Source organism: Cololabis saira, chromosome 16, assembly GCF_033807715.1.
Source record: "Cololabis saira isolate AMF1-May2022 chromosome 16, fColSai1.1, whole genome shotgun sequence".
NCBI lineage: Eukaryota > Metazoa > Chordata > Actinopteri > Beloniformes > Belonidae > Cololabis > Cololabis saira.
This window is the reverse complement of record NC_084602.1, coordinates 28165665-28191675: the sequence shown is the minus strand read 5'-3', so window position 1 is coordinate 28191675 and position 26011 is coordinate 28165665. Positions and strand designations below refer to the sequence as shown.

Below are 26011 nucleotides of genomic sequence, written 5' to 3'. Positions count from 1 at the left end.
TGGGGTATAAAGGGAGCAGAAAACATCCCCCAGAACCGTCCCCGGCCTTGGATTTGAGCTCAGCGGGGGGAAGAGCGGGATTCATCTGGACCACGACTATCTTATCTAACAAGAAGGGAGGGCCCGAGACTTTAGAGAAAATGCGGAGCGGACAATGGGAGCCCAGGTTGTGGGGAGACAAGTTAAGGGTGATTTATGGTTCCGCGTTACACTAACGCAGAACCTACGGCGTAGGTTACGCAGCGACACGTTGTGTGTCGCTGCGTAACCTACGCCGTAGGTTCTGCGTTAGTGTAACGCAGAACCATAAATCACCCTTTAGAGCTTCACTTTCACGCAGCTCTGTTCCCAAATCAGACCCTTTTTCCAGCAACTATTCTCCTGCGCCACGGGAGGTTGTTTTATGTGACAATGACACTTAATCTCATTCACTGATCTAAACTTTGCAGCGTGTTGTGTGTGCGTGTGTTTGTGTGGCAAAGAAAGAAAGGGAGACAGGGATAACTGTGTGTCGTGGGTGACTGACAGGAATGCATGGTGCTTGATTGGCAGTTTATGCCATAGTTTATATGTCACGTAATGTGTGGGAATTTAAATAACTAATTTAATACATATATATTATTATCTTAGCCCTCTTCGAAGGCGTATACACTTTAGTTCAGCTGAATTTGCGAGACGATTTAGGAGTATGGATGACTATGTTCATTTTAAGTGGAGGAAATTCAGTTATAGCATCTTTTTTGTGGCCTTCTAAACTTCTTTGGCCAATTTGTTTTATCTCCTAAGTTCCAAAATATATACACAGTAGTGGTTCTGGATAAGCCTTTCTTTTCCCTCCCACCCATCAATATCTCAATTTGTGTTTGGGATTAATGAGCATATATTGTTTTGTTTGCATTTCCTGAGAGACAAATTGAGAACATTGTTCCCGGTTTTATCCAGCAAAGCTATATTAATCCCCTGCTGAAAGTATGCGCTTTATTAGACCAGCATGTGGATGGGAATGAATTCAACGATTTAAAATTGTAAAAAATAAAATAAAAAAAATGCATAGCCTAATATAAAATGTATTTTATGCCTTTATGTGGAACTCATTTCCGTTCGGTGCGCGCCTTCTGTCTTCAGTTGTATGTTTTCTCCACAACTTTTTGTCTTTTAATGTCTTTATTTTATTTTAATTATTCAGATGTGTTTGATTTGTCTAAAAGTAAATGTTTCTGCTTATATTGTGTCATATACTTTGGGGGGCAAAGGCAACGAACTGGCTCTATATCTCATTGAGTGGGGGAGACGCATCATTATAATAATAATAATAATAATAATAATAATAATAATAATAATAATAATAATAATAATAACAGCATTCAGGGGAAAAAACAATTACACTTTAATATAGATTCTATTCTTGTCACTACAAGAATACACATATACAAGCCATAAATAGGAATTACACAAATGATTGAACAAATCCTGCGAGGCATTTAAATTCGTTTTGGAATCCAGTTATGCAGATGAAGCCTAACGTACAATAAGCTGTTGTTTGTCTTTGGGGCCCATTCTTGAAGTCAAACAGATCTCGTCACATTAATTTGATTATTTTCATCAACAACCTCTCTCAAAATAATTACACCACTAACAAACTCGACAACTAAAACGGTGGGAAAGGTCAAAAATATCAGAAATGCATATTGTACACAAAGTCTATATTTTTTGTTTTTGTTTTTTACAAATGTACAAATTCGAGTGGGAGGCAAAGAAAGTCCACACCAGGTCGCAGGGCAGGGGGGTTATATGAAGAGTTTATGAGGAGTTCATGATCGGCCTGGAATAAACACCTTGATAGTAAGATGTGTCAGGTATCGATGCAGAATCCAGACCGGCTTTACCCGCCATGGAGCCCATGGAAAGAGGTCCGGCCATAGGGGAGCCGTATCCGGAGTAGTGCATCACTTGCTCGTAAGTCTTAAGGTCCATTTTGTGATGCTGCTGCTCCGAGGACATGAGGTTGTTGATGGAGAAGGGGTGGTTGAAGGAGTAGTGGTGCTCGGGCTTCAGGTGCGCTTCGTGCGCCTGCAGCACCGAGTGATGCTGGGACATGAGGTGCTGCTGCTGCTGCTGCTGCTGGGACACCGGGGAGGCGGCGGGGTGCTCCGGGCTCAGGGCCTGGCTCGGCTTCATGTCCGACAGGGACCTTTTATGGTCGCCGGAGGAGGAGTTGGAGTGCGGGGACTCGTTGCCGTTGCAGCTCTCCGAGCTGCTGTGGGAAGAAGACCCCCCGTCCCCGCCTTTGCGGCCCGGGTCCTTCACGGACATCTTCTTCTCGCACTTGAAGCGCTTTTGCCTCCTCAGGTAGCAGCCGTTCTCAAACATGTTGCCGGAGTCCGGGTGTAGAGTCCAAAAGGAGCCCTTCCCGGGTTTATCCGGCGACCTGGGCACTTTGAGGAAACAGTCATTGAACGACAGCGAGTGGCGGATGGAGTTCTGCCAGCGCTGCTGGTTCTGTCGGTAAAAGGGGAAAAGGTCCATTATCCACTGGTAGATCTCGGCCAGGGTCAGCATCTTGCTGGGAGACTGCTGGATGGCCATGGTGATGAGGGAGATGTAGGAGTACGGGGGTTTGGCGTGCGTGTAGCTCCGCCGGTAGGTCTTGGGGTCCCTGGACCTGTTGATGTTGGACTGTCCGTAGATGGGGCTCATGGCGTTCATGTTGCTGTACGAGCTCAGCGCGTTCATGGACGCGGGCTGCGCCGTCATGGGGCTCATGCTGGGGCTCAGGGCTGCGCTCATGGCCGTCATGCCCGCTGCGCCCATCCCGTTCATGGCCCCGGTGCCCGCCGGTGACATGCCCGTCATGGACGGACTCATGCCCGTGTTGACGTACGACATGTTCATGGAGTTGGCCGTCATGTTGCCGGCGCCGCTCATGCCAGACATGCTCATGTAGGTGTTCATAGAGTTCATTCCCAGGCCCGTGTTCATGTTGCCAACCGAGGTGTAACACTGTCAGCGAGGGGAGAGGGAAAAAAAGGCATTTGTAAATTTCACAGACATGATTACACACAGATTTTTTTTTGATTTTTTTTACATATTAAAAATATATATTATCGTTAACATTAACATTGAATGAAAATAATGAAGCCGCCTGCTGTTGGAACTGTCTTGAAGTGCAATATAATCATATATTCAAAAGCAGAAGTGTTTAACTTTATGTGATTTATACGGCAAATAAAAATGAGAGAAATAATCCGCTCAAATGCGCAATGTTGTTGAAAATGTTTACACCCCAGAAATTATTGTTATTGCACAAATAGACGGCAACACGAACATTTAAAACCAAACAATGTTTATTAAATGTAAACGTAGTAAATAATAATAATAATAATGATAGCAATAATCAGATTTAGTGAAGACGCCGATAGATATATGAAATTATAATCCGAGTGAAAAGTTCGCTCCACTGCGTGTGGAGCGACTTTGTTAGGATAGCGCGCCGCGCAGAGATGGGGGAGGATTTGGAGGCGCCTCAAGTCAATATTTGATCACAAAGTTAATATTATCTCAGTGCTAATATTGAGTTGTATAAAATGGGATCGGCTTTAGACGAAAAAAATATATATATATTTATATATTTAAGGTACCCACCTCGGGCTCTCCATAGTAGGTGCTCCAGTCGGTGTGTTCGTGTCCTTCCATTTTAACTGCTCCAAGCATCATGGAGGACTTTTTTACAAAGCTTCTCCCAGCAGAGGAAAAGCCAGAAGCCTCTCTAATAGCAGGTGAGTGAGGACTACTGGACAGAATTTGGTCGTCGGCGTGTCCCTTGTCGAGAACTGGCGCATGTGTCTTACGGAGCCAGCCGTGATGCGTCCTGTCAGTGACTGCAGTTCAAATGACGCTCCGTGCTGCCTGGTAACGCTGTGATATAGCTCAGTGCGCCAGGCAAGCCTCCAATCCCTACTTCTACGCCTTGGGCCCTATTTGAATAATCTCCTCGCACCTAGGCGTGAGACTCCTCAAGCTTCACCCCCCCTCCACCCTACACACACACTCACACACACTTCCCCCCAACCCCAATTGTACACCTGCGCTGACTGAATAGAAGAGTTTCGTATGAAAAGCTTCATCACAAACCGATTTTATTGTAGGGGCAGAAAAGGAACTCTAAAAGAAAAAAGAAATGATTGGCGCGCTCTTCCTTGGTGTGCGTTTCATTACGCACATCCTCCGACGATCTTATTCCACTTCAGTGCGCTAAAATCATAATCCACTTTTATTGCGGTGCCTGCAAGGGATTTATTGCTTTACTCTGGATATAACTGTTGCTTTTTTTACACCAGCACTAAAGAACATATATTAGAAAAAGGCTGCTTAGCCATTATAAATATGCGTAAAGGAAGGGTTTTAGGTCATTTAAACGACAAATTGCAAATTGAACGACAATGGACACCATGTGAGGGCATTTAATTAGAGGTACAAGTGTTATGGGTATCTTAAAGTGTTAAGATATTACTTTTAAACATCTGTTTTGCAATTGTGAGGATAATAAATATCTTAGAGGCTACTTAGAGTCTGCATAAAAGCATGTACAGCTCTCAACATTTTTCTTTTCAGTGCTTTATTTGTCTTTATTTATTGACAGTTATACTCAAAAAGCAAATAAACATCACTTTTCCCCAGGTGTTCAACAATTACTGGAAAACCCATTCAAAACAAGCTTAATGTGCCCCTTTTCACCCAATAATTCAGAGGAAGTGCAATGTCTTAACGTGATTACTCGTCTTGGATGACTGAATTACTGTTTCTAAATGTTTTAATTGGTGTTAAATATGCCAGGCATAGCTGCAGAGCGCCCTCTCTCGGATGTTACCTCAATATGGGATTTTTCTATTTGTGCAATAAGAGATCATTCATCGAACTCATACGTACATGGCACATTTTCAGAAATCGATATAACTTGTGCGTATTTTCCTTGCGTTTTTGATCCCAAATACCTTGAAAGTAATTCAAGTGATCATAAAAAAGACTGCAACAATATCAGCCCCCTTAAACTCCCGCAGTCTCATTTTCACATGCTGAACTGGAAGGGAATTTGTGTACATCTTTAAAAAGATAATTGACACCGTGCATATAGACAGTCGACTATTTTTTGTTGTTTTTGTGGGGAGCTTTTAAACAGTAGAGGTTTATCTGAGGGGTGAACCTTCCCTGCAGAAGGCTGGCGAGGCCTGGAGTGCCGAGGGCCACTCATTTCTCGGAGCCCGTACTGTATTTGTATGAAACAAACATCAAGGTGAGGCTGCAGAGCGCTGTCAGCCACGTGTCGGTAGTTGTACATCTATTTGACTGCATATTTACGCAAGAGCAAAACTATCAGTATAGAGCCCCATTAGTAAAGGCGAGTAAACCTGTCGTGTTGACGAGGGACTAACACAGTCTGCTTAACTTGGAAATGAGATCATGAGAAAAAGCTCTGTGTGTTTGAGGATTTGGGATTTGCACCGGCGGAGAGCTCAGGATGGTCAAACCTGCGCTGCCTCGGTTTTATTCACACTGAATTATTATTTTCATTTTCTGCATAATATTTTTATATATATATTTTTTCCCATTACCATTTGTAAAATCTAAAGGGCAATCATTTAGACTATTGGAATTGCAAGTCCGAGCTATTCAATTAGTTCATGAGTTCATATTAAATTAAGATATCGATTAATGTGAGTTTACACATCAAGCTTTAAAATTAAATACTAAAGAATAAATTAAACATGTACACCAATTCCACGCTTATTCTGTCTCGCAAATTTACTAAAATGGGTCCCTGCTCTCTTTGTTTTCAAAAGCTAGAAACTTCGGGACATTTTCTTTACAAATAGCCTACATTTGAGCTTTAATTCTTTGGCATAATCATTGGCTCTAAAAAGCACTTTCACAGTATCAATGTCGGCTTCACATTTTCCATGACCTGCATGACATCGTGTTCCCGAAAGAGACATGTCTCTAATTCCAAAGTTAATAATCAACATATAGTTCTGTCATTAGGGTGAAGGTCACATTTTGGATTCGGCCAAAAACAAAAACCTGGATCTGAGACCTTCTGCACTTGCTCTGTCAGCCTGTTCTGTGACATTTCTTGTCTCCCATCAGTGTAAGGCCTGATTGCTGGTGTAGTCGTCAGTCCACACCAGTAACTGAACTTTTCACATGAGGTATGAAGAAAATGGGCAACATCTTTTTTCTTCTGGGCTACAAAGAGAGAGAGAGACAGCAGTTAGTGTTTGTTTAACCAACGTGTATTTAGGCTCTTTTTTCTTAAAGCTGTGACATACCTTCTCTCTCTTTGTTTGCCTTGTCAAAGAAATAAATGATCGAAAGCTAATTTTAAGCATATTTGGTATGTTGTGGCTCCTTTTTTATAGATAAAGCAATCGACTTTATGCAAAGAGGTTCTGAAAATGTGACCAGTAACTGCCAATGTTGTCATCATGGGCCGTGTTATTAATGCAACAGTGGGGATGAGGGCAGAGTTTTTTTCCTTCACTTTACCCTTCTGTGTGGATGTCAGATGACAAGTTTAATGCCACGGATCTAAGTTCACAGATTCACCCGTTACTGGATTTAAAATGCAAGCAGAAAGAAAGGTTATGAAACAATGTAACATCAAGTGCACTCCTCCAACAGATACAAACTCACTATGGTGACATGCAAATGTAACTAAAATGAGCAGAAACACCACTAAGACGGTCATTACCCTCATTTTATCATTGTATAATTAACAGAAGATTTCAGTCTACTGTATGGAAAATAAAAATCTTTCTTTTTAAACTGTTCATCTCATAATAGAGCATCAATGTAGATCAGTAATTCTTCATGCCCAATGTATAGCAACATGTAATATCTACTGTATTGGTGTGCCAGCAAAGGCTTTAACTATATGTTTTAGTAAATAAAACAGAGTGCCCTTTACTTAAAAAAAAGAGTTAAAACTCCCAGTGTGATTTCTTGCATTTATGTAAAACTATTTTCCGCTGAAGATAGAAGTACCTGAATCATGCTAGATTTGCAACTCTCTTCATCAGTTACCTTTTACAATGATCTGTGTCACATTTTACACATTCAGGTGTCATCATCTTACAGGTTATGGCCAGGGGAAACTAAGTAGTGAAAGTTTAATGACTCAGTTAAAGAAGTGAAAGCACAACAATGAGCAAGGGGTTAAAATGAGTCTGGGAGGTTGTCTTGGGTTCAGGGCAGGGGGATGGAAACAGGATGATCTCTGCTCTGTGGAAGAAAGGCGGAACTCTTCGAACATTCCTTCAAACACCCAGGAGTTGTTGGCGGTAATGTGTTAACTTTAAGTTTCTACTTTCAAAGTAAGGAAAGTTTTTTTTCAAGCTCAAATTAAAAGATCCACTCAGAATGTCCCTTTTTTTGGCGCTTTTGTATCCCTCTTGAGCACACCAAGTCACACAAAACAGCACAGGGCAAAGGGTTAAGCATGTAATTCATCAAAATAAAATTAATAACGAGAGTCTTCCTCTTGGAAATGCCTAGAAAAAGATGTTTGCTGCCAACTTGCCTGTGGTGACAGTAAACATTCCAGAGCCGGGCTGGAGTTTGGACTTGCCATTATCTGCCACAGCTGTGACAACGCCTGTTGGCTGCAGGTTTGTGGCTGGCCACACTGTGTTTACCTGGAAATGAATCTGAAAAGCGGCCGGACTGGGAAGGCACACAACTCGGCTAAATAAAAACGGAGAGTGGTCATTGCAATGTGAGGCGGTGGGAGGGAGTCCAAAGTTATTGCACTGGCCTCAGTGGGTCGGCCTGCAAACACAGGCGTAAACGCATTAAGGATATCCTCAAATACGCACATTTTGATATTGACAGGAATGCTGGGGAGGAATGCCGCTGGATATGTTTGTGTTGACGGTATCCATGGCATTGCAGATTCAATATTCGTCCCTTGTAATGGTAAGGGACCTTATGTTGACTGCTGCCCTTCATCTGTCAAACGAGGTGACAGTTTATCTCTCAGACCACAGGAGTAGACCGAGCGAGAGATGGTATCCTGAGAGATGCACTGATAAGAGTAGAATGCCATTTATTAATGTCTTTAAACGCTTGGATTATTAAAAGTTTTGAACATCTAACATCCATTTAGGTAATACTTTACAAAAAAGCATCCATTACAGGGAACTAAATGAGCCAACTAACAGCTTTACTGATGACTGAAGAATAATATCCTTATTTTTAATTATACTTGTAGATCATTATACATCCGTTTTTGTGCCTGACAAGCCCAAATATGGTTTGCAGGTTGTGAAAGGCTTTAAATTGGCTTCCTCCTAATAAAACCCCAGATAACTTGAATCAAAAACTTCTTAACTGTCATAACTTCACAGTTGGTGAGACAACAGCTAAATCATGGTAATTTAAAACTTCATTATCGACATACAGAGAATATAAGAATTTGACAGCTTTGAATGATCTCTGATATATTGAAGCCTTTACGTTTGCAATATGAGAGCATTGTTGTACTAGGGGCCACAAGGTGAGAGGCCAGATGGCATCTGTCAGACCGCCATTCTCAGTTTTAAGTTTAATTCATAAGATTTCCATATGAATTTATCAGGATGAAACATATTTAACGACACACACAAACTAGAAAAATGACATGCGAAAATGAGATGCCCTGCTGCTGATGAGGATTATGTGACGTCTTATACACGTCTGCACTCTGATCTGCTTGGAAGCCACAACTCCTTGTAATGTCTGAAACTTTCCTGGCATCGTGGAGGGGATGTGTATTGGAGCCAGAACGTTTAATATCATCAAATCAGCACATTGTTATTCATTAGTGGACCAACTGCAGAGTCAATACACATTTAATCACAGACCAAAGGCAATTAAAACCGAAGGGGAGGCCAGTGGTGCTATGTTAATTAAAGTGTCAGGCTCCCATAGGAAGCCCGTCGCTAAATATCACTACGATGGGGCCAGTGCAATAATCCATGATTAGCTATTGCTTTTCACAGCCGGCTACTATGCTTTCAAGTCCTGTCAGAGTGGGAGAGAGCATAAATCCAGGATTGTGATTAAAAAGTTCTGAATCAGTAATGGCCTGTGTTATAGCGAGTGTCTACACTGATCTAGTTTTGATTTAATTAATGGTGGGTGAGATAAGCCGGGGGGAGAAATTCAGATCACCGAAATGCCCCGTCTCTTCAAATCTCCAGAAGAGCAGCCTCCACGGATAAACATCTCGAGGAAATGCACATGTACACATCTCTAGACATCTCACACATCTGAAAGGCCCATTTCCTTTTTCCATCAATCACACAGTCTGTGAGTGAGGGTTATATCTGCAGGCGTGTTATCTGTATTCCAGACTGATGGAGAAATTCAAGTTTGGGATTACCTCCGACTGCTGTCCCGGACTCATCTTAGACAACAAATCAGCCCGTGCTTTCTTTTTTCCTCATGGTTCAAAGCACCATACAGCACATTTTCATGCTCTCTTGAGCAGAGAATCAATACGGGGATATCTAAAAACCGCCGTGCCTGACTGTTCCAACCCTTTTTTGCATACATGGAGATAAAAAATACATAAATGAAAGCCGATAGCGTATAGGCTGGGGATCTGGTCTTGCATTGGTCTTACAGGAGAGCTGATATCTCCGACCTTCATCCTTCTTCCTGTATGGACTGAGACGCCATCCATATGCAGATGGCTAATTTGTAGTGTTTACAGAAGAGCACAGAGGGGGCGGAGACTCATGAGGAGAGCTCAAAAGGGGCTGCCTACGTGTCACCCCAGGAGCTTGGTGTTAAAGCCTGCCCTTCCAGAGCAACAACATAAGTGTCCAATCTGTGTTTGCTTACCCGTGGACACCGATGGCTGAGTCCTGGCTTGGGGCCCATAAATTGTGCCTGTTTTACAGGCCTTGACAGCTAACAGGCTATTGGGAACAGGGGCCCAATGACACAGCCTCTCAACAGATTAGCACCTCATCAGCCTCCTGCAGCTTCGAACAAATATGGCCCCTGCCTCCTTCAAGGTACAATAGGGTAAGTACTGCTCAACAGCCCCCCAGCAGGAGAACCCCCACTCGTCTCCAGTCACAAAACTTCCTGGCCTGGTCTTTCTCCGGGCCGCAGCTGCATAAAGGAGGGCCTTCCCCTGCCTCAGAGCCCACCCCTGGCCCAATTGGCAAGATGTGTGTATTTCAGGTGAGCAAATATTGCCACTTGCCTGAGAGTTCAATGACCATCCATTTCGAGGGGAGGAGGAGAGGAGGTTGCGTATTGCGCCCGCCTGCTTTGCAACGGGGATGCATGTGGCCTCACACAGCAACCGGTCCTCAGGATGGGCCAGGGGAATTCTCCAGGCACAGCTGGAGTCAGCAAATCAAACATACTAGCATAGCTCATCTGCATTTTCCCAGACTGTTTCCAGCTTTCATTTCCTCTGGCCATAGATTCTACAACAAAAGATGCCCCTACAAGCCACCGCTCACATAGCACCGACTCCTTCTCTTCAATACACGCTCAAACTCTGATCAGGAAGCATTTATTTATAAGTATTATCTTTTCAAACACTAATATTTCTTTAAAATGAACAGACAAAACTCCAGTTATACCATTAAGCAAATGTTAAACATCGAAGGCAAGAGATAGTTGATCTTGTCAGCAGTATTTTTGTATATTTTACACACATTTTTGAGGTAAAAACCGTCTCCATGGAAGCAGAGCGTACGTTGAGCTCGTCTTTTTCCTGAAACTCGATGTCTTTCATTTAGAATAGTGAAAGATGGAGACTGGTGAGGTTAGGGTTGCCACCTTTCAGAAATAGAAATAAGGGACACTCTGATTTCAGCAGCGCAGGAGCCAAAAAAAAAGCCCCAAAACTTCTAAACTGAATAAAAATGTGTTTATTTTATATGAAAAAACAAAATGCTTTGATTTAAAGTTTAAAGTGCTTTAATAGCATTGAACTTTCATCATGACTGTAGAGACAGCCAACCATACTAGCAACTGATATAGCCTCTTATGCTAGTATGTCCACATCAGCCCAGATGTATAATATAGCCTACAGGTGAAGAATATGGTGTAAAAGTTAATTTATTTCAATAATTCAAGTAAAATATGGTGTAAAAGTTAATTTATTTCAATAATTCAAGTAGAATATGGTTTAAAAGTTAATTTATTTCAATAATTCAAGTAGAATATGGTGTAAAAGTTAATTTATTTCAATAATTCAACTAGAATATGGTGTAAAAGTTAATTTATTTCAATAATTCAACTAGAATATGGTGTAAAAGTTAATTTATTTCAATAATTCAACTTAAAAGGTGAAACTAATATATTATTACATGCAAAGCAAGATATGTTAAACCTTTATTTGTTATAATTTTGATGATGGAAATGTTTATTGATTTCATAAAATATTCTCTAATCTGTGTTTTATTTTGTTAATTATTGTTAAATTTAGTGTTGATGTGTGTGTGACAGACGTGTGTATGGGGTGTTAATGAAAATACGGGACAAATCGCGTCCCGTATTAGTTCAATAAGGGACGCAACATTTTTTTCTCAAATAAAGGACAATTCCGTATTTTACGGGACGGGTGGCAACCCTAGGTGAGGTGCTAATCTCATCCCAAGAAAACACGAAGCAACGTGGTCAAAGTGTGTGTTGTTGTCGTACCCTGTTGCAAACAGTGTTATCTGTTTTGTACTCGGTGACAAACATACAATGTAGAGAGAGAGAGAGAAAAACGTACAATTTAGAAACTGTTGATGTTTCTGGCTTTGTTGGCTTTTGGTAGAAGATGTGTCACAACTATATTTCAGTTTCTTTATTCCAGTTAACATTCACTGAAAATGCAGAACAATGAGTCAAAATTTATTGGCCGTGGCTGAAAGAGAGCATTGTGCCGATAAAAGGTCACCAGTCAAATGCCAAACCAACAAGCCTCTCAGATAAAGACCAAGCTAAAGAGAGCGAAGAAGCCGACTCTGGCAAAGTCCACAGGCCTATATGACGGCGCCAGCTGTGTACTGGATCAGAAGATGATGTGTCAGTGTGGACCAAGGACTGCCTTGATCCCCCCCCACCCCCTGGAAGTTAAACACAAGTGTGGGTATAGTCATGTCCTGGGAGGCCTTCTCTGCCATCACGGTGAAATGGAACTGGCCAAGAGAGCAAATAAAATCTCTTCCCATCTCTCCCCCTCCCCAACCCCGGACCATCCTTGTCTGGGTGATGGGTTTTTCTGTTGTTCTGTTTGTTTGCTTGTTTGGCCTGGAGCTCATGGATGCCCAGCATGGAGTAGGGGAGAAGAGGACGAGGCAAAGGGGAAGACGTGCACAGGTGGATGCGAAAGGAGGGGGTGTGAGGACGCGTGACACACAGACCTCTCTTTGAGGTGAGGGGAGACCTGCCGAGACGCTACCAGGCAAAGCTGCTCGACAAATATACACAGGCCCCAGGATGAGCGCTACAAACAGAGGTCGCTGTTTCTGATCTTGCAGGAGTTTTTATTTCTGATTAAAATGATAGCACAAGCACGTGCTTATGTAAATTATAAAAGAACCTTTCAAATGTGTCTGAGATAGGGCTGGGCGATGTGGACCAAAAATCATATCTCGATATTTTCTAGCTGAATGGCGATACTCGATATATATATCGATCTTTTTTCTGTGCCATAATTGGGGCTTCCCCCAAAGCATTATAGCATAGCATCTCTGTTAGCATCTCTGTTAGCTTCATTTTTTTCTGAGGCAAACCCTTAAAAAAACAGTCAGTTTTAAAACAAAGCCTCGTGCCAAATGTCACACAGGTACATTTATTAACAGAGGTCTGCACAATATCAAAATGTATAAAACAAATGAAATAAAAATAAACTGCCTGCATATAAAGAATAAAAATGCTTCTTGAATAAAATAAAACAAATATCCCTTTCCTGCATAACAATTAAATCAAAATACACTGTGCAATTCATACAATGTAGACAGTAACAGGCAGACTTTTCCAGAGGTTGACAGTTGTGCAAATCTCAAATAAAATATTCAAGTCAATTTGTCACAAAATAAGCTATATCAAAATCATAAAAAAAAGTTTCTTTTTTAATCGATATAAACAATATTGTCTCGTACCATATCGCGTTTGAAAATATATCGATATATATTAAAATCTCGATATATCGCCCAGCCCTAGTCTGTGAACGTTTTAAAAAATAGGGCTGTGTGCTTCCATGCTATGCGACTACTAACAGTCAATATACTAAATGTTAAAGCATATACTGTCAGAGATAAGGTGGAATAGAAGTCCATATTTGTCCCCCAATGTACAATATACACAAATGAACTTCCTATGGGGTAAATATTGGACCTCAAGGTTATTATTTGTGTCTTTTTGAGGGCCTAAATGGTACATGTATTGTTCTATTTAATAAAAGGTACTTATATGCACTGTTTCTCCTGGTTGTTAAGGTGGAATACGGGGTAAAGTCTTTGTTTGGGGAAAAATAGGACAGAAAAGTCTATATTCAAACATTGAAAATGGCTCCATCTGGACAGCTGCAAATATTGTTAAAGTGGATGGTATTGAGGCATTTTGTGCAACAGCACCAGCTTATAGATGGATCACCTCAGACCTCTGCATAAACTTTTAATTCACTCCACATCCAAAACACCTGAGAGACACTTTTACTGCAGTTCGTCTGAAATGATAGTCAATGATGACAAGTATACTACCAGATGTTTCTGTCATAATCCACAGGTATTCATGGCACTTCTTTTTCTTCTTTTTTCTTTCTTTTTTTAACTTTTTAATATGGACATCTAGCGGATACTTTCTGGTAAAATTCTGGCTATTGTAGAAATCTGGTGCAAACCAAATAAAGGTACAGTTGGGTACTGCATGTTCAGAGACCGGTGGACCAGAGGTGTCAAGTAACGAAGTACAAATACTTCGTTACCTTACTTAAGTAGAAACTTTGGTTATCTATACTTCACTGGAGTAATTATTTTTCAAACGACTTTTTACTTTTACTCCTTACATTTTCACGCAATTATCTGTACTTTTTACTCCTTACATTTTAAAAACAGCCTCGTTACTCTATTTCATTTCGGCCTTTAAAAAAAAACTATCCAGTTAAATTGCTCCATCCGGATAGAGTGAATTTGGTTGTGGTTGTTTCAGATGTTCTTGTCCAGTTTTGTTCTTACATCCGTTCCCTCAGATTCCTGCAACTAAACTTGGATGTACATTCCAATAAAGGTTAGGATAAATGATAACATGCTTCTGAAGATTGACTTTTGCACCATTATAATACTTATAGGAAACTAATCATCATATCTTCTGCTCTCTGAAACACATGTTAATGCTCAATAGTACACATATATGGTTCTTTAATATATTTGCATTATACTAAGATGCATTCATTTTCAATGGCTTTTGACCTTAATGGCTTTTTCCCCCCTTACATTACTTTTACTTTTATACTTTAAGTAGTTTTAAAACCACTACTTTTATACTTTTACTTAAGTAAAAAACGTGAGTTGATACTTCAACTTCTACAGGAGTATTTTTAAACTCTAGTATCTATACTTCTACCTGAGTAATGAATGTGGATACTTTTGACACCTCTGCTGTGGACACATGTTACTGTGGTAATAAAAGGAGAAAAAAACAGAAAACAGATGCATACATCTTTTGAACTTCATTCAGAGATCTTCCACAGTTTCCAGCCCTTCAATTGTTTATGGATTAACCAACAGAGAGTGACACCTCCTGGTAGCAACGAGAACTGTTTTCTTTTTCTTTTGAGGACACTTTCCTGTACAGCGTTAGCACAGATATTATTTGAAGGATGATCAGCCTGTCAAAACAGGTATATTACATAAATGAAAGCTAATAAAGAAATTGACTGTACCTGCTGCATAAACTCTAGTGTTTTAATATTGGTAAGTCATTTATCTGAGCGCGTAGTGGTGAGTTTGATGCTTTGATGTCTCGGATCAGTCAAATAAGTGAGCAGCTATTTGTTTCAATATACTGTTTCTCAAAAAAGAAAAGAAAAAAACACTACAAAATAGATATTTTGACTGAGAGAAAAAGTTTTCTGTTCTACATAAATGACCAGTATGTGTGATGTACTTTCCAGAGAGGAAAGTACTCTCCTGCCAGCTGTGGTCAGCAAGATTTCATTTCATTTCAGAGCTCAGTTAAGTATCAAAACTTTAATATTAAATGAAATGTACTCAAACAGATAGTCCTAATATTGACCTTTGAAAAGAGGTACCGCTGTCTTCTTTCCCCTTCTTCAGCCAGAGGAGGGAGACAATATCAGAGGAGCGTGTATTGAAACCTGCTCTCCAGTCGCCACCTCCACCATCACCCACCAGGAACACACAGATACATCTGGAAATCATTCAGACTAAAAGAGAGAGGACAGAAGTAGAAAATATATTTATCAGAACAAAAGGAAAAGAAAAAAAAAGCCCCCTGGAAGCAGATTAGTCACAAATTTAGCAATGGTCGAACACTATTCTGAACTAATGGCAGTCGTCTAATCTATGTAGTGATTTGTGATGAACAATGGGCTCATTCACAAAGCCAGAAGTAAAGTTCAGGAGAGGAGATTTTACTCACATGGACCAGACTCATTTGATACCAGATTGTAATCAGCGAGAGCTTTTATCATGAGGGATTTCAAAGTCTTCCTAAAACCCCCTCGTGCCCCATCACCGTCTCTAACCATGTCATTAGCTCCTTGTGGTGAGCGTTTGGCCCAGTAAACTGGTTGCTGTGGCGCAACAATCACATCCAGCTGCTGAGAATTTAATCAGACACGTGAAGCCATCGCTCTCATCTCAGGATGAATTACACACAAACTATGAGCGGTGCGTATTGATGCTTGTAAACATGAAGGCCGTCTCTGCACGCAACTGCATAACTTTCCTTTATTCACTATTTTAGGAGCAAGAACAGAGTTGCGAGACAGATGTTTCATTCACTGTTCAGTTTAATTCCATTGGTATGTACTGAAATATACAAAACACTGACACCTGCCAATCCAGCGGCAACAAAGACAGGAGAAGGACAAAAGGAAACAGAAACTTACTCCCAAAACACACAAGCAGAGCAAAGTATAAGACTGTAGTACAATAAACTCCCATGTTAACCAAACTGTCATTATACCCAGTTTACACATCGCCTGCTGCACACAGAAGGGATGTTGAAATGGCCAAGATAACATAACAAACAAGGACACTGACATCAATATTTTGTTCTGTGTAAAACCCAGATTGCCCACCCCTGGCAAAGAGATGTTTCTGACACCTGCAGAGCATCAAACACGCTTTCTCCAGAAGGCGGAGTGCTTCAAAAGTCACATTTGAGAAAACAGCAAAAAAGGGGGTCACAGAAACATTACAATATAAGATAGTCCACCGCTTGATTTATTGCTTGATTTACGCTCGTGCTGAAAACCACAAGCTGCATTGGCATCTTTCTGACATTTACCAAGTTCATTCACAAGAAATTCACAACGTTGGACAAAGAAAAACAATTTGGAACAATCTGTTTTAACAAACTTTGGAGTCTTCACGTGAAAGTTGATACAACTTACACACTATTAGCTGCCACTAACAGATCAAACTTGACAACGTGCTGGTTGAAAATACCTGCAGCCAAACCTGTGTGAGCTTTCTACTGATTACCTCATTTCATCACTTTGCACATGTAAAATTGTTTGCTCTCTGTAGCAGCGAATAGTGTTTCTATTCAATTGTTCAATATTTTTTATAGTGCAAAACCTATCACAATTACTAAATACGTTAAAAAAACAACAACAAAAAAAACTCCAACACATATACATGTGATAGTTCCAGTTCGTGCCAAAGGACAGTCTCACAAACAGTTCAGAAATGAGAACAACTTTGTGTGTTTAATTCTCAGACTGTAAATCCCTTGTGAAAAGTGCCCTTTACTCCTGGTGTAAGCGTCTCTTTTTCCTCTGATCTTCTCTCTTACATCAAGAACATTACTGCGCAACATTGTCCAAAATGATGCCTATGTTAACACTTTTAGTTATCAGGCTCATCTTCTGGCTCGTGATTGTTCTCAAAAGTGAACCAAAACGGAGCAAATCCATGGAATGTTACCCTATTTTACAAAAAGGAAGTGAGGACACTCCTTTCTGCTGACAGTCTCTCGGTGCGTTTCGGTAACGCCCATCTCCAGCCACGAAATGTGTCAAGAGCACTGTGCTACAAAAAGTGATGGGTTTTTCCCCCGCTCTCAAAGCCTCTGGAGAGCAGTTCTCCACCTGATCGGCTTCTCTGTTTCCACAACAAACAGTTCTGGAGGGAAAACCTGCCACTCCCAAAGCCTCTTTCGAAAAGTCCCTGTGACAATCCCAGTCATCATTGTAATGTAATACATCCCCTTTGCCACTAGGGGTCCTCCTCCATGTCATCCAGGTTGGGAGCCATGATAAAATGTTTGGGGTAAACAAGATTGTGCTCGTCTGCGTACTCCTCCCAGCGTGCGTCATCGCTCTCGTGGGTGATGTAGCGCTCGCCTCGCCGCGTCTCAAACTCCCTCAGGTCCAGCCATGTCTGATAGTCCTGAGAAAAAGACACACACACTTTAAACTTCCAGCATTATACCGTCCTTGTTGATGATGTACTGATTCTGATTAAAAAAAAACCCATTAAAGTGCAGGGAGAACATGCAAACTCCATACAGAAATATTTTTTGAATTTTTCAAATGTTAACTTGCTCACTATTTGGCATATTTACACCCTGGCAAGTGTTGCATTAATACCCATTAGCTGTTTTAGAGTCTGATAATAAGCTCGACATGTGATAATGTTTTAAAACAGTCTATTATAAGAAAGAAAATGAGCAAACATGTCACCTGTAACCAGGGATGACTGAGGCACTTATCCACACTGTATCTTTTCCTCATCTTGACTTGCAGAAGATTGTTGATCAGATCTGTGGCTGTGATGAAACAGACAATACCAAGATTATGTCATTCAATTAAGAGATAATTTGGTTCATACAAACAGCTTTTTCAAACATCGTAAACGTTGTTTTGATCAGAGATGAAGATGTACATAAATAAAAAGATGACAGTAATGCATAAAAGTAGTATCAAACATATTGCAGCTGGCTCATGAAACACCTGCATCGTTCTGTATTGTGAATTGTGTGTGGGAGAAGCTGCAGCTTGGACAGTCGGGGGGGGAAATGAAAGTGATTCATTTTAACTGCAGACATAGATAATCAGTGATAAGTTAAGAGGGCCCTGACGTGTAGGTGGGGAAGACGATTGTGGAGCCGCATGTCTGAATTTCAGTCTGACACTCGTCTGCAGCTGCTACAAGCCTCACAACCAGTACTGGAGTTGAGGGGGGATGAGGGGGGATGGCATCCCCCCTGAAATAAAAACGGTCAAAATCATCCCCCCTGTAAAACTGCCATCCCCCCTTTCCATCCCTTATGTCATTTCATCAATGAATGTGTTATTACTGCTATTTCAACATTTACAGTCATCACCAGAAAAATAACACCAGAAAAATAACTTATTTGACAATTTTCACTTGTTTGAAGTAAATTTTCACTTGAAATAAGTAGGAAAATCTGCCAGTGGGACAAGATTTATCTTCTTATTACAAGCAAAAAAATCTTCGCTGGCAGATTTTTCTACTTATTTTAAGTGAAAATCTACTTGAAACAGGTGAAAAATTGTTGTTTTTTCCAGTGATGAGTCTTGTTTTAAGTGTAATGAGATTTTTTTTTACTAAAATGAGACATTTTAACCAGAAATAAGACTATTCTTGTTAAGATTTTGAGTTTGTGCAGTGATCCATTTTACTTATCCTGTGAAGGACAGAGTCATATTGATAAGTTCAGAAAAGTGTTTTTTATTGTTGTGTTTTGATGTATTTGATGTAAGCCCAGTGGATATTTAAAGCTTACAGAAGGCTGCATTTAACTGCTGTCATTCCTGCAGTATTTCTGCAGGTGTTTTGGTCAGTGCTATTATTTGTAATATATTATATTATTTGTAATCAGCACAAATTATCTGTCCCCATATGATAAAATCCACCATCCCCCCTGATTTTTTTTTACAACTCGAGTACTGCTCACAACCATTTACTACAGCGAAGGGCCGAGCAGATCAAGCACTGGGGGATTCTCGTTGTTCTCTTTTGTCTTTTTACCTTCTGCAGAGATGTCCTTCCAGGGTGTTGGGGGGTACATAAAGGCAGCATTCTGGATCTGATCATTGATGTCTTCGTCCTCATTAAAAGGGAAGGTCCCGCTCAAGCTGACGTAGACAATGACTCCCACTGACCACATGTCTAAGGAGCGGTTGTAGCCTTTACTGCGCAACACCTCTGGAGCTAGATAAGCTGGGGTGCCCACTACAGACCGCCTGAACGACTTCTCGCCGATGATACGAGCAAAACCGAAGTCACACAGCTTAACCTGGAAAAAGAAATGAAAAGTCAACAAACATGCTCAGGGAACAAAAGAATATATGCTGTGCTTATACTGACACACACATATACATTATACAGGACTGTCTCAGAAAATTAGAATATTGTGATAAAGTTCTTTATTTTCTGTAATGCAATTAAAAAAACAAGAATGTCATACATTCTGGATTCATTACAAATCAACTGAAATATTGCAAGCCTTTTATTATTTTAATATTGCTGATCATGGCTTACAGTTTAAGATATATGGATGCCCAGAATATTCAAATTTTTTGAGATAGGATATTTGAGTTTTCTTAAGCTGTAAGCCATGATCAGCAATATTAAAATAATAAAAGGCTTGCAATATTTCAGTTGATTTGTAATGAATCCAGAATGTATGACATTTTTGCATTACAGAAAATAAAGGACTTTATCACAATATTCTAATTTTCTGAGAGAGTCATGTATATAAATAAATGTATATGTATATATATATATATATATATATATATATATATATATATATATATATATATATATATATATATATATACATATATATATTCATATTCCGTCTTTGTTGTTTTTTTTTACCTGAGGAAAAGGCTCTGCAGAGGCCAGTAGTACATTCTCAGGCTTCAAGTCACAGTGAACAATGTTTTTGAAGTGCAGATGTCTCAAAGCCACCAGAATCTGTTGCAAACACAATTGCCACAAGCACAGGTTCAGCTCAAAAGAATCCAGATGACAACAAACTCCAGCATGTAAATATTTAAATGTTGTGAAATGTTTCTCATAGACAGCGTGCTGTTTGTAAAGTCCGTTGAATTTAGATGGCCGCTATATGGAATACAGTGGCTATATTAGCATACTAATGCCCTTAAATGCTTCCATCTTGACCAGCGGCTTCACATGAAGACATATAATCTCATCCCATCATCTCATCTATATTTACAAGGCCTGCATAAGCTACCACTGCACAAATGTCTGCCTGTGGCTCTGCACCAAAGCCACAGAGCGCCTGGCTCCTCAACCCTGACCCTGGCTCTAACAGAAGCCCTCGCAGCCACATCAGAGCCGGGCCCGCCGCAGCTAATGGGGCTGTTGTTAATGGCCCCGCTCCCATTTGGGACCGGGAATCCACGGAGACCCGGGGGCCTGCTGCTGCTCTAATCAGGCCACAAAGCCACCAGCACAATGCAGGCTATAATCCGCGGCCAGGGCGGAGGCTGTGATGCCATGCGGACCCCCCGCCCCAATCAGCTCCCCACAACAAAAACCTGGCCCTGGAACTGGAGCAGAGGCTCATCACACCCCGAAAACAGGACAGAAACAGGAAGGAGATGATCCAGAGAGAACGTTAATGGAATAGATAAACATATGAAAGGAAGAGGAAGAGTACTATTTAATGGTAGCACAAAAGAAACAAAAGGTTTTATTGCTAACGGCTGGGAGGTAAAGAAATACACGCGGAGATGCAGAGAAATGAAAGAGAACAACGTATCAGCAGCACACACCTGTGTGACTAAGAACTTGGTGATTCGTTCAGGTAGTTTGCTCTTCTCGCTCGACAGGATCATCTCCAGCATGTCGCCGTGCAGCTTCTCCATGACGACGAACACTCGCTCTGGCGTCTCAAACATACACTCCAAGTTGACGATGCCTGGATGATGCAGATTCTGAGGGAAGGTAGATGCTACATATGATGTCTTTCATCTTAAACGTTTGGGTATAAGCTGTACGGCAGATTCACAACATCCATCCTACTTAAAGCAAATGATGGCGATTTATTATTTATCATTACCTGTAAAATGGCCACCTCATTCCTCAGCTGGCTCTCCTGCTTGGTAGGAAATCTCATCTTGTCTATAACCTTGATGGCCACATCCCTGCCACTCTTTCGGTGTTTGCCTAAAATATTATAAAGTCATAAGTGATTTCACACATTTCGTGGTTTAGCTACACTATATATCATGTGAATTTAAAAAAAAAAACAGAAAGAAAGATAAAACGTACCTCCATACACAATGCCAAACTGGCCTGATCCCAGCACTTCATCAGAGAATATTTGGTACACGGAGGCAATATCCTACACAGATATAAAACATTTATTTTACTCGATGACTTTTCTTTTACATGTAGAAACATTCAAGTAAACTTTCCGCACTGAAATTGGCGATCATCAACAATTACATCATCTATGGCTTTGGCAAAACTGCAGCTTTCCAAAATGTTTTTGGGAATTGCCAAATATTTAACTTTCACTAAATGCAGAAGTGGAACTGAGACGAAAACCCCGTGACCGAAAGAGAATGAGTCTGCAGCTTCCCCATTTGTGCAGCATGAAAGCTTCCACTGCATGTTTAATAAACGCTACAGCAGGATACAATTTCTGCTCTTACCACAAGAGTTACTTTAATAGCTCATAAGGGGCCTGAACTTGCAGGCTCTGCGGGGAAATTGTGCAATATCTTGTCAAAGAAAAAAGAAGCTCCCCTCACCACATTCTCCTGGATCTGACAGTTGGACACAGATATGCTGATGGACAGCTCTTCTAGGGGGGAAAACACATGATATTTACACATTCAGCAACTGCAAGACGTCTCGTTACTTGTGCATTCGGCCGCAAACAAATCCTTAAGTAATTGTAGGAAGACGTGCACTGCTCACATACAAGCATTCGTTTTTTTCCCCACAAGGTTCATGTTGCATGCAATAAGCCATGGGCTTGCATAATGAAGCATTTTATTACACAATAAATGGACTATAAAATGGATCTTAAGAGCTATGTGTGACTGAGTGGCGCAACTATGCAATGCATTTCAAAGTTGGGAATTGAGACACCCTCGGGGCTAATGCTGCATACTAGCCAAAGAATAGAGTGCCTGAGATAAAAGAGGAAAACTAAGGCTTCACATAAGAATTTAATTGAGATCTTGCAAAAGATGCTTTTATTTAACCAGCAGAATAGATTAAAAGCATTTAAGTAATAATTGCAGGACTCCATCTAGTTGAACTTATTAAACAAAGCAAGATCTGTGCATTGTTTTGGAAGCTATAAAATAGTAAAGCCACATAATACACGTCTTCAGATTTATAGCTTATTGTGAGAGATTTGATCTCTAATGTCAAGTCTTTGCTAACCATTCTTTGCTGCTAATGAGCATTTCTCTCATGTGAATCACCAATCTCTAAATCATAACCACAGACGCTCATCAGCAGCACAAACAGCGTTTTGGTCTGTATTGAAACTGAATAAGATGACGCCACTTCTGTGACCTGTAGGAGTAAAAGTCAGTTCCTACAGTCATGTCAGTCCACGACACTCATCACTACTGACATTTCTGAGCTGACATTATTTCCCTTGGCTTTCCCTAATGTTTTGTCTGGCTATCAAAAGTTAATACAGGTTATTACTATACTACTTTCAACACACATTATCAACAGGAAGTAGCAGGAAGTAGCTTGTGATAACTGCCCACAAAATAACAAGTCATCACTGAATGTTAAACACAAAATCGATTATGAGCAACAAAGCTGACACAGTGAACTGAAGGGGAAGGAGTAACTTACTGTGGTCTTTCCCCTGACCGGCAGCGCTGGCCACGCTGGGCTGAGGGGTGACGGGCATCAGGGCCTGTCTGATGGCCTTCTCCCAGCCCTGGGCCACCTCCATGCCCACTCCAGAGGCGGCCAGAGCCGGGCTGTGGTAGTGGCTGCCGTTGTTCTCCCCTACGTAGTAGACCATGGTGGCGGTGATGATTTCGAAGCAGTGAGGGTTGCTGCCCTGCGCCAGGTTGCTGTAATCTCGGAACGGCTCCACCTGAAGGATCTCGGACAGGGGGATTTCCTATCGGAGGGGCGAGAAATGACTTATGAGAATAACAAAGTAAGCACAAAAAATAAAATAATAATTTGTAGACATTGCATTTACTCAAACATAAATCAAGTAGAAGCTTAAATTATTATTTTTTTCCCCAATTCCAATAAAAACATAAACACCTAAATGGAAAGTTGGAAATAAGAGACTGAACCACACGATATCATACACCCATCCATTTCTGTACATGCATATTATATCTGCTTTGAAAATAATGAAAGAGAAGGGAGGGATGAAAAGAAAATGATATTCACATTTTTAGTGGATAAATGTCCATAAAAAGAAATGATCCAGGGATAAATAGTGAAAATAGTGAACTCATGATGAAATAATCATTTCTAAAACTTACAGGTTCGGTTGTTAGGTTTAAAATACATAATACCACATACATAGTACCATGACACGTTTAATTACAAAGAAGTTAGAGTCCTTAATGACTCTTGCTCATTCAAAGAAATCAAAATCTTATTGAATCTGAAAACTGAAGAATAAAATGTTAAGAGAAATAACTAGTTAACAAATCTAATAAAGTCACACTCACACACTGGAAAAGCCTCCAAACTCTGTGGTGCCGGCTCTCTCTCCCTTTCCCTCTTCTCTATCTTATGAGCTTAAATAGACAGAAAAGTTGCAGCGCATTTTAAAAGTTCCCCCTTCCCCTTTAAACTCACTGTCAAATCAAAGAGCAAGGGGGGGAGGCTCGAACACAAAGAGCTCCGAAACTTCCAGCCAATGGCGGCTCACAGAGGCGCACGCTGTCCCCTCTGCGTGGTTCACCACAGAGTATCGGATGAAGTGCTTGTGGTTAGCGGGGCCGGGTCACGTGAGCAGGCTCTGCGGCGGCCCGAATGCTCTGCTCGCCTGATTACAAGGCAGAGCCATTCGGGGGCCCCATCTGAGCACGAGCCGCTGGCGCTACCGCCAGCCGCCGAGACGAAAGACAAGGCAACTACCGTTCCCCCACAGCGTGGAGTGTGAGTGGGTGTGTGTGGGTGCAGTGTTTCAGTGTGACAGGACTTAGACCCAGAGAAGCCCCCTCACTCTGTTCAAGGGTCTTCAGAGAAAGCCACAAGTACAGGGGTCTCATCTTCAAACGAGGAGCCGTTATGGCTTCCAAATGGGGGAAATGGCTGCCATGCCTGACAAGAAAGCCACCACGCGACCACCATTAATCAGATTGGAGGTATAAAGAAAAGAGGAGAGGGGAGGAGGACGGTGGCCGCACACTGATGAGCAGCAGGCAGAGAAACTTCAGGGAAATGAAAGGAATATGCCAAAGACGGACAGATACTGACTACCGAGTTCTGACTGAACTTATTCAGGATCGGTGACCTCAGAAAAGAAACCTCAAAAAGAACCACATTCTGCTTTAGGTATACAGTAGGTCATCATCCTATATTATCCATCACAGATACACATTTGTATGCTCTGACTCAACGTTTCAAGAACAAAAAGCAGCCTCTGGATTTACAGCTACCCTTCATTTTGCTCCCTGAGGGTTTCAAACGGAGTGCAGAGTTGATAGTAAAGAACCACATAAAGTTGCCAGTAAACACACCCTATGGAGGTTTCCTCTCCCAGGCTTTAGCGGCAGGGCATGCAGGGTGTGACAGAATCATTTAGAGAAGGAATTAAGTTTTAAGACGTCGTGGATGGAGATAAATAAAAAAAGCGGGACTCAGATTTTTATGAAACACCTGTTTGACACACATTCGCGCGAGCAGATGAGACTGGAAACGGCCTCCTACACACCAGCCCACAGCCACATCTCTGACCTCAGATCAAAGAGGTGTCAATGTCTCCAAAGACACACAAAGCACAATGAACAATAGGAATAATTACACCCCCCACCCCCAACGCTACACACGCACACAACCACCAACACACATGTGGAAGTCTTTACCGTGCAGGCTGTAGTTCCCTCCCTCAGACTTCAGTGTGTAATTACTGCTCTATTAAGCCCCTGCGGCAGTGTAATGACTGACTATGGTGCTGCCACTAAGAGGGAAGTGTCACACACTCTCCAGAACTGATTTTACACGTCCAATTTACAGCATTTCACTCAGCACCATTGCTCACTTTGAAAATGAGCTCAGGAGCTCAAAAAACTAAAATAAAATCTCCTCGGAAGTCCACTGCTTTGTAGACCAACCAGCTGCTGTACAGGACTGTCTCAGAAAATTAGAATATTGTGATTTTCTGTAATGCAATTACAAAAACAAAAATGTCATACATTCTGGATTCATTACAAATCAACTGAAATATTGCAAGCCTTTTATTATTTTAATATTGCTGATCATGGCTTACAGCTTAAGAAAACTCAAATATCCTATCTCAAAAAATTAGAATATTCTGTGAATCTTAATCTTAAACTGTAAGCCATAATCAGCAATATTAAAATAATAAAAGCCTTGCAATATTTCAGTTGATTTGTAATGAATCCAGAATGTATGACATTTTTGTTTTTTTTAATTGCATTACAGAAAATAAAGAACTTTATCACAATATTCTAATTTTCTGAGACAGTCCTGTATATCCCCCCTCTTTATACCTACAGGTGCAAATATCTAGTTGATTTTCAAATCCCCTTCAAATGTCCCATCTGTTGTGTTGGTAGCGGCGGTTTAACCAT

General features: G+C 41.0%; 2 protein-coding genes across 5 annotated transcripts in view; both read right to left on the bottom strand.

Annotated features, from left to right (window-relative positions):
- Positions 1-1370: 1370 nt before the first annotated feature.
- Positions 1371-3929, bottom strand: foxa2 (forkhead box A2). Its single transcript, XM_061743959.1, has 2 exons — positions 3643-3929; positions 1371-3000 (listed from the first exon to the last, which is right to left on the bottom strand). The coding sequence occupies exons 1-2, from the start codon at positions 3712-3714 to the stop codon at positions 1801-1803; spliced, it is 1272 nt and encodes a 423-aa protein (XP_061599943.1). The 5' UTR covers positions 3715-3929; the 3' UTR covers positions 1371-1800.
- A 12080-nt stretch (positions 3930-16009) lies between these two features.
- prkd3 (protein kinase D3) overlaps positions 16010-26011 on the bottom strand; it is a 50428-nt gene continuing 40426 nt past the window's right edge. For 2 of the 4 annotated variants that reach the window (XM_061743479.1, XM_061743480.1), the window contains exons 12-20: positions 23073-23349; positions 22001-22053; positions 21516-21588; positions 21304-21410; positions 21017-21178; positions 20094-20192; positions 19239-19506; positions 17927-18012; positions 16010-17633 (exon numbers count right to left, since the gene is read on the bottom strand). In XM_061743479.1, coding sequence (XP_061599463.1) covers positions 17460-17633; positions 17927-18012; positions 19239-19506; positions 20094-20192; positions 21017-21178; positions 21304-21410; positions 21516-21588; positions 22001-22053; positions 23073-23349 — 1299 coding nt within the window. In that variant the 3' untranslated portion in view covers positions 16010-17459. The remainder of the gene's footprint in view (positions 17634-17926; positions 18013-19238; positions 19507-20093; positions 20193-21016; positions 21179-21303; positions 21411-21515; positions 21589-22000; positions 22054-23072; positions 23350-26011) is intronic. The other 2 variants (XM_061743481.1, XM_061743482.1) reach the window with 1 other exon arrangement.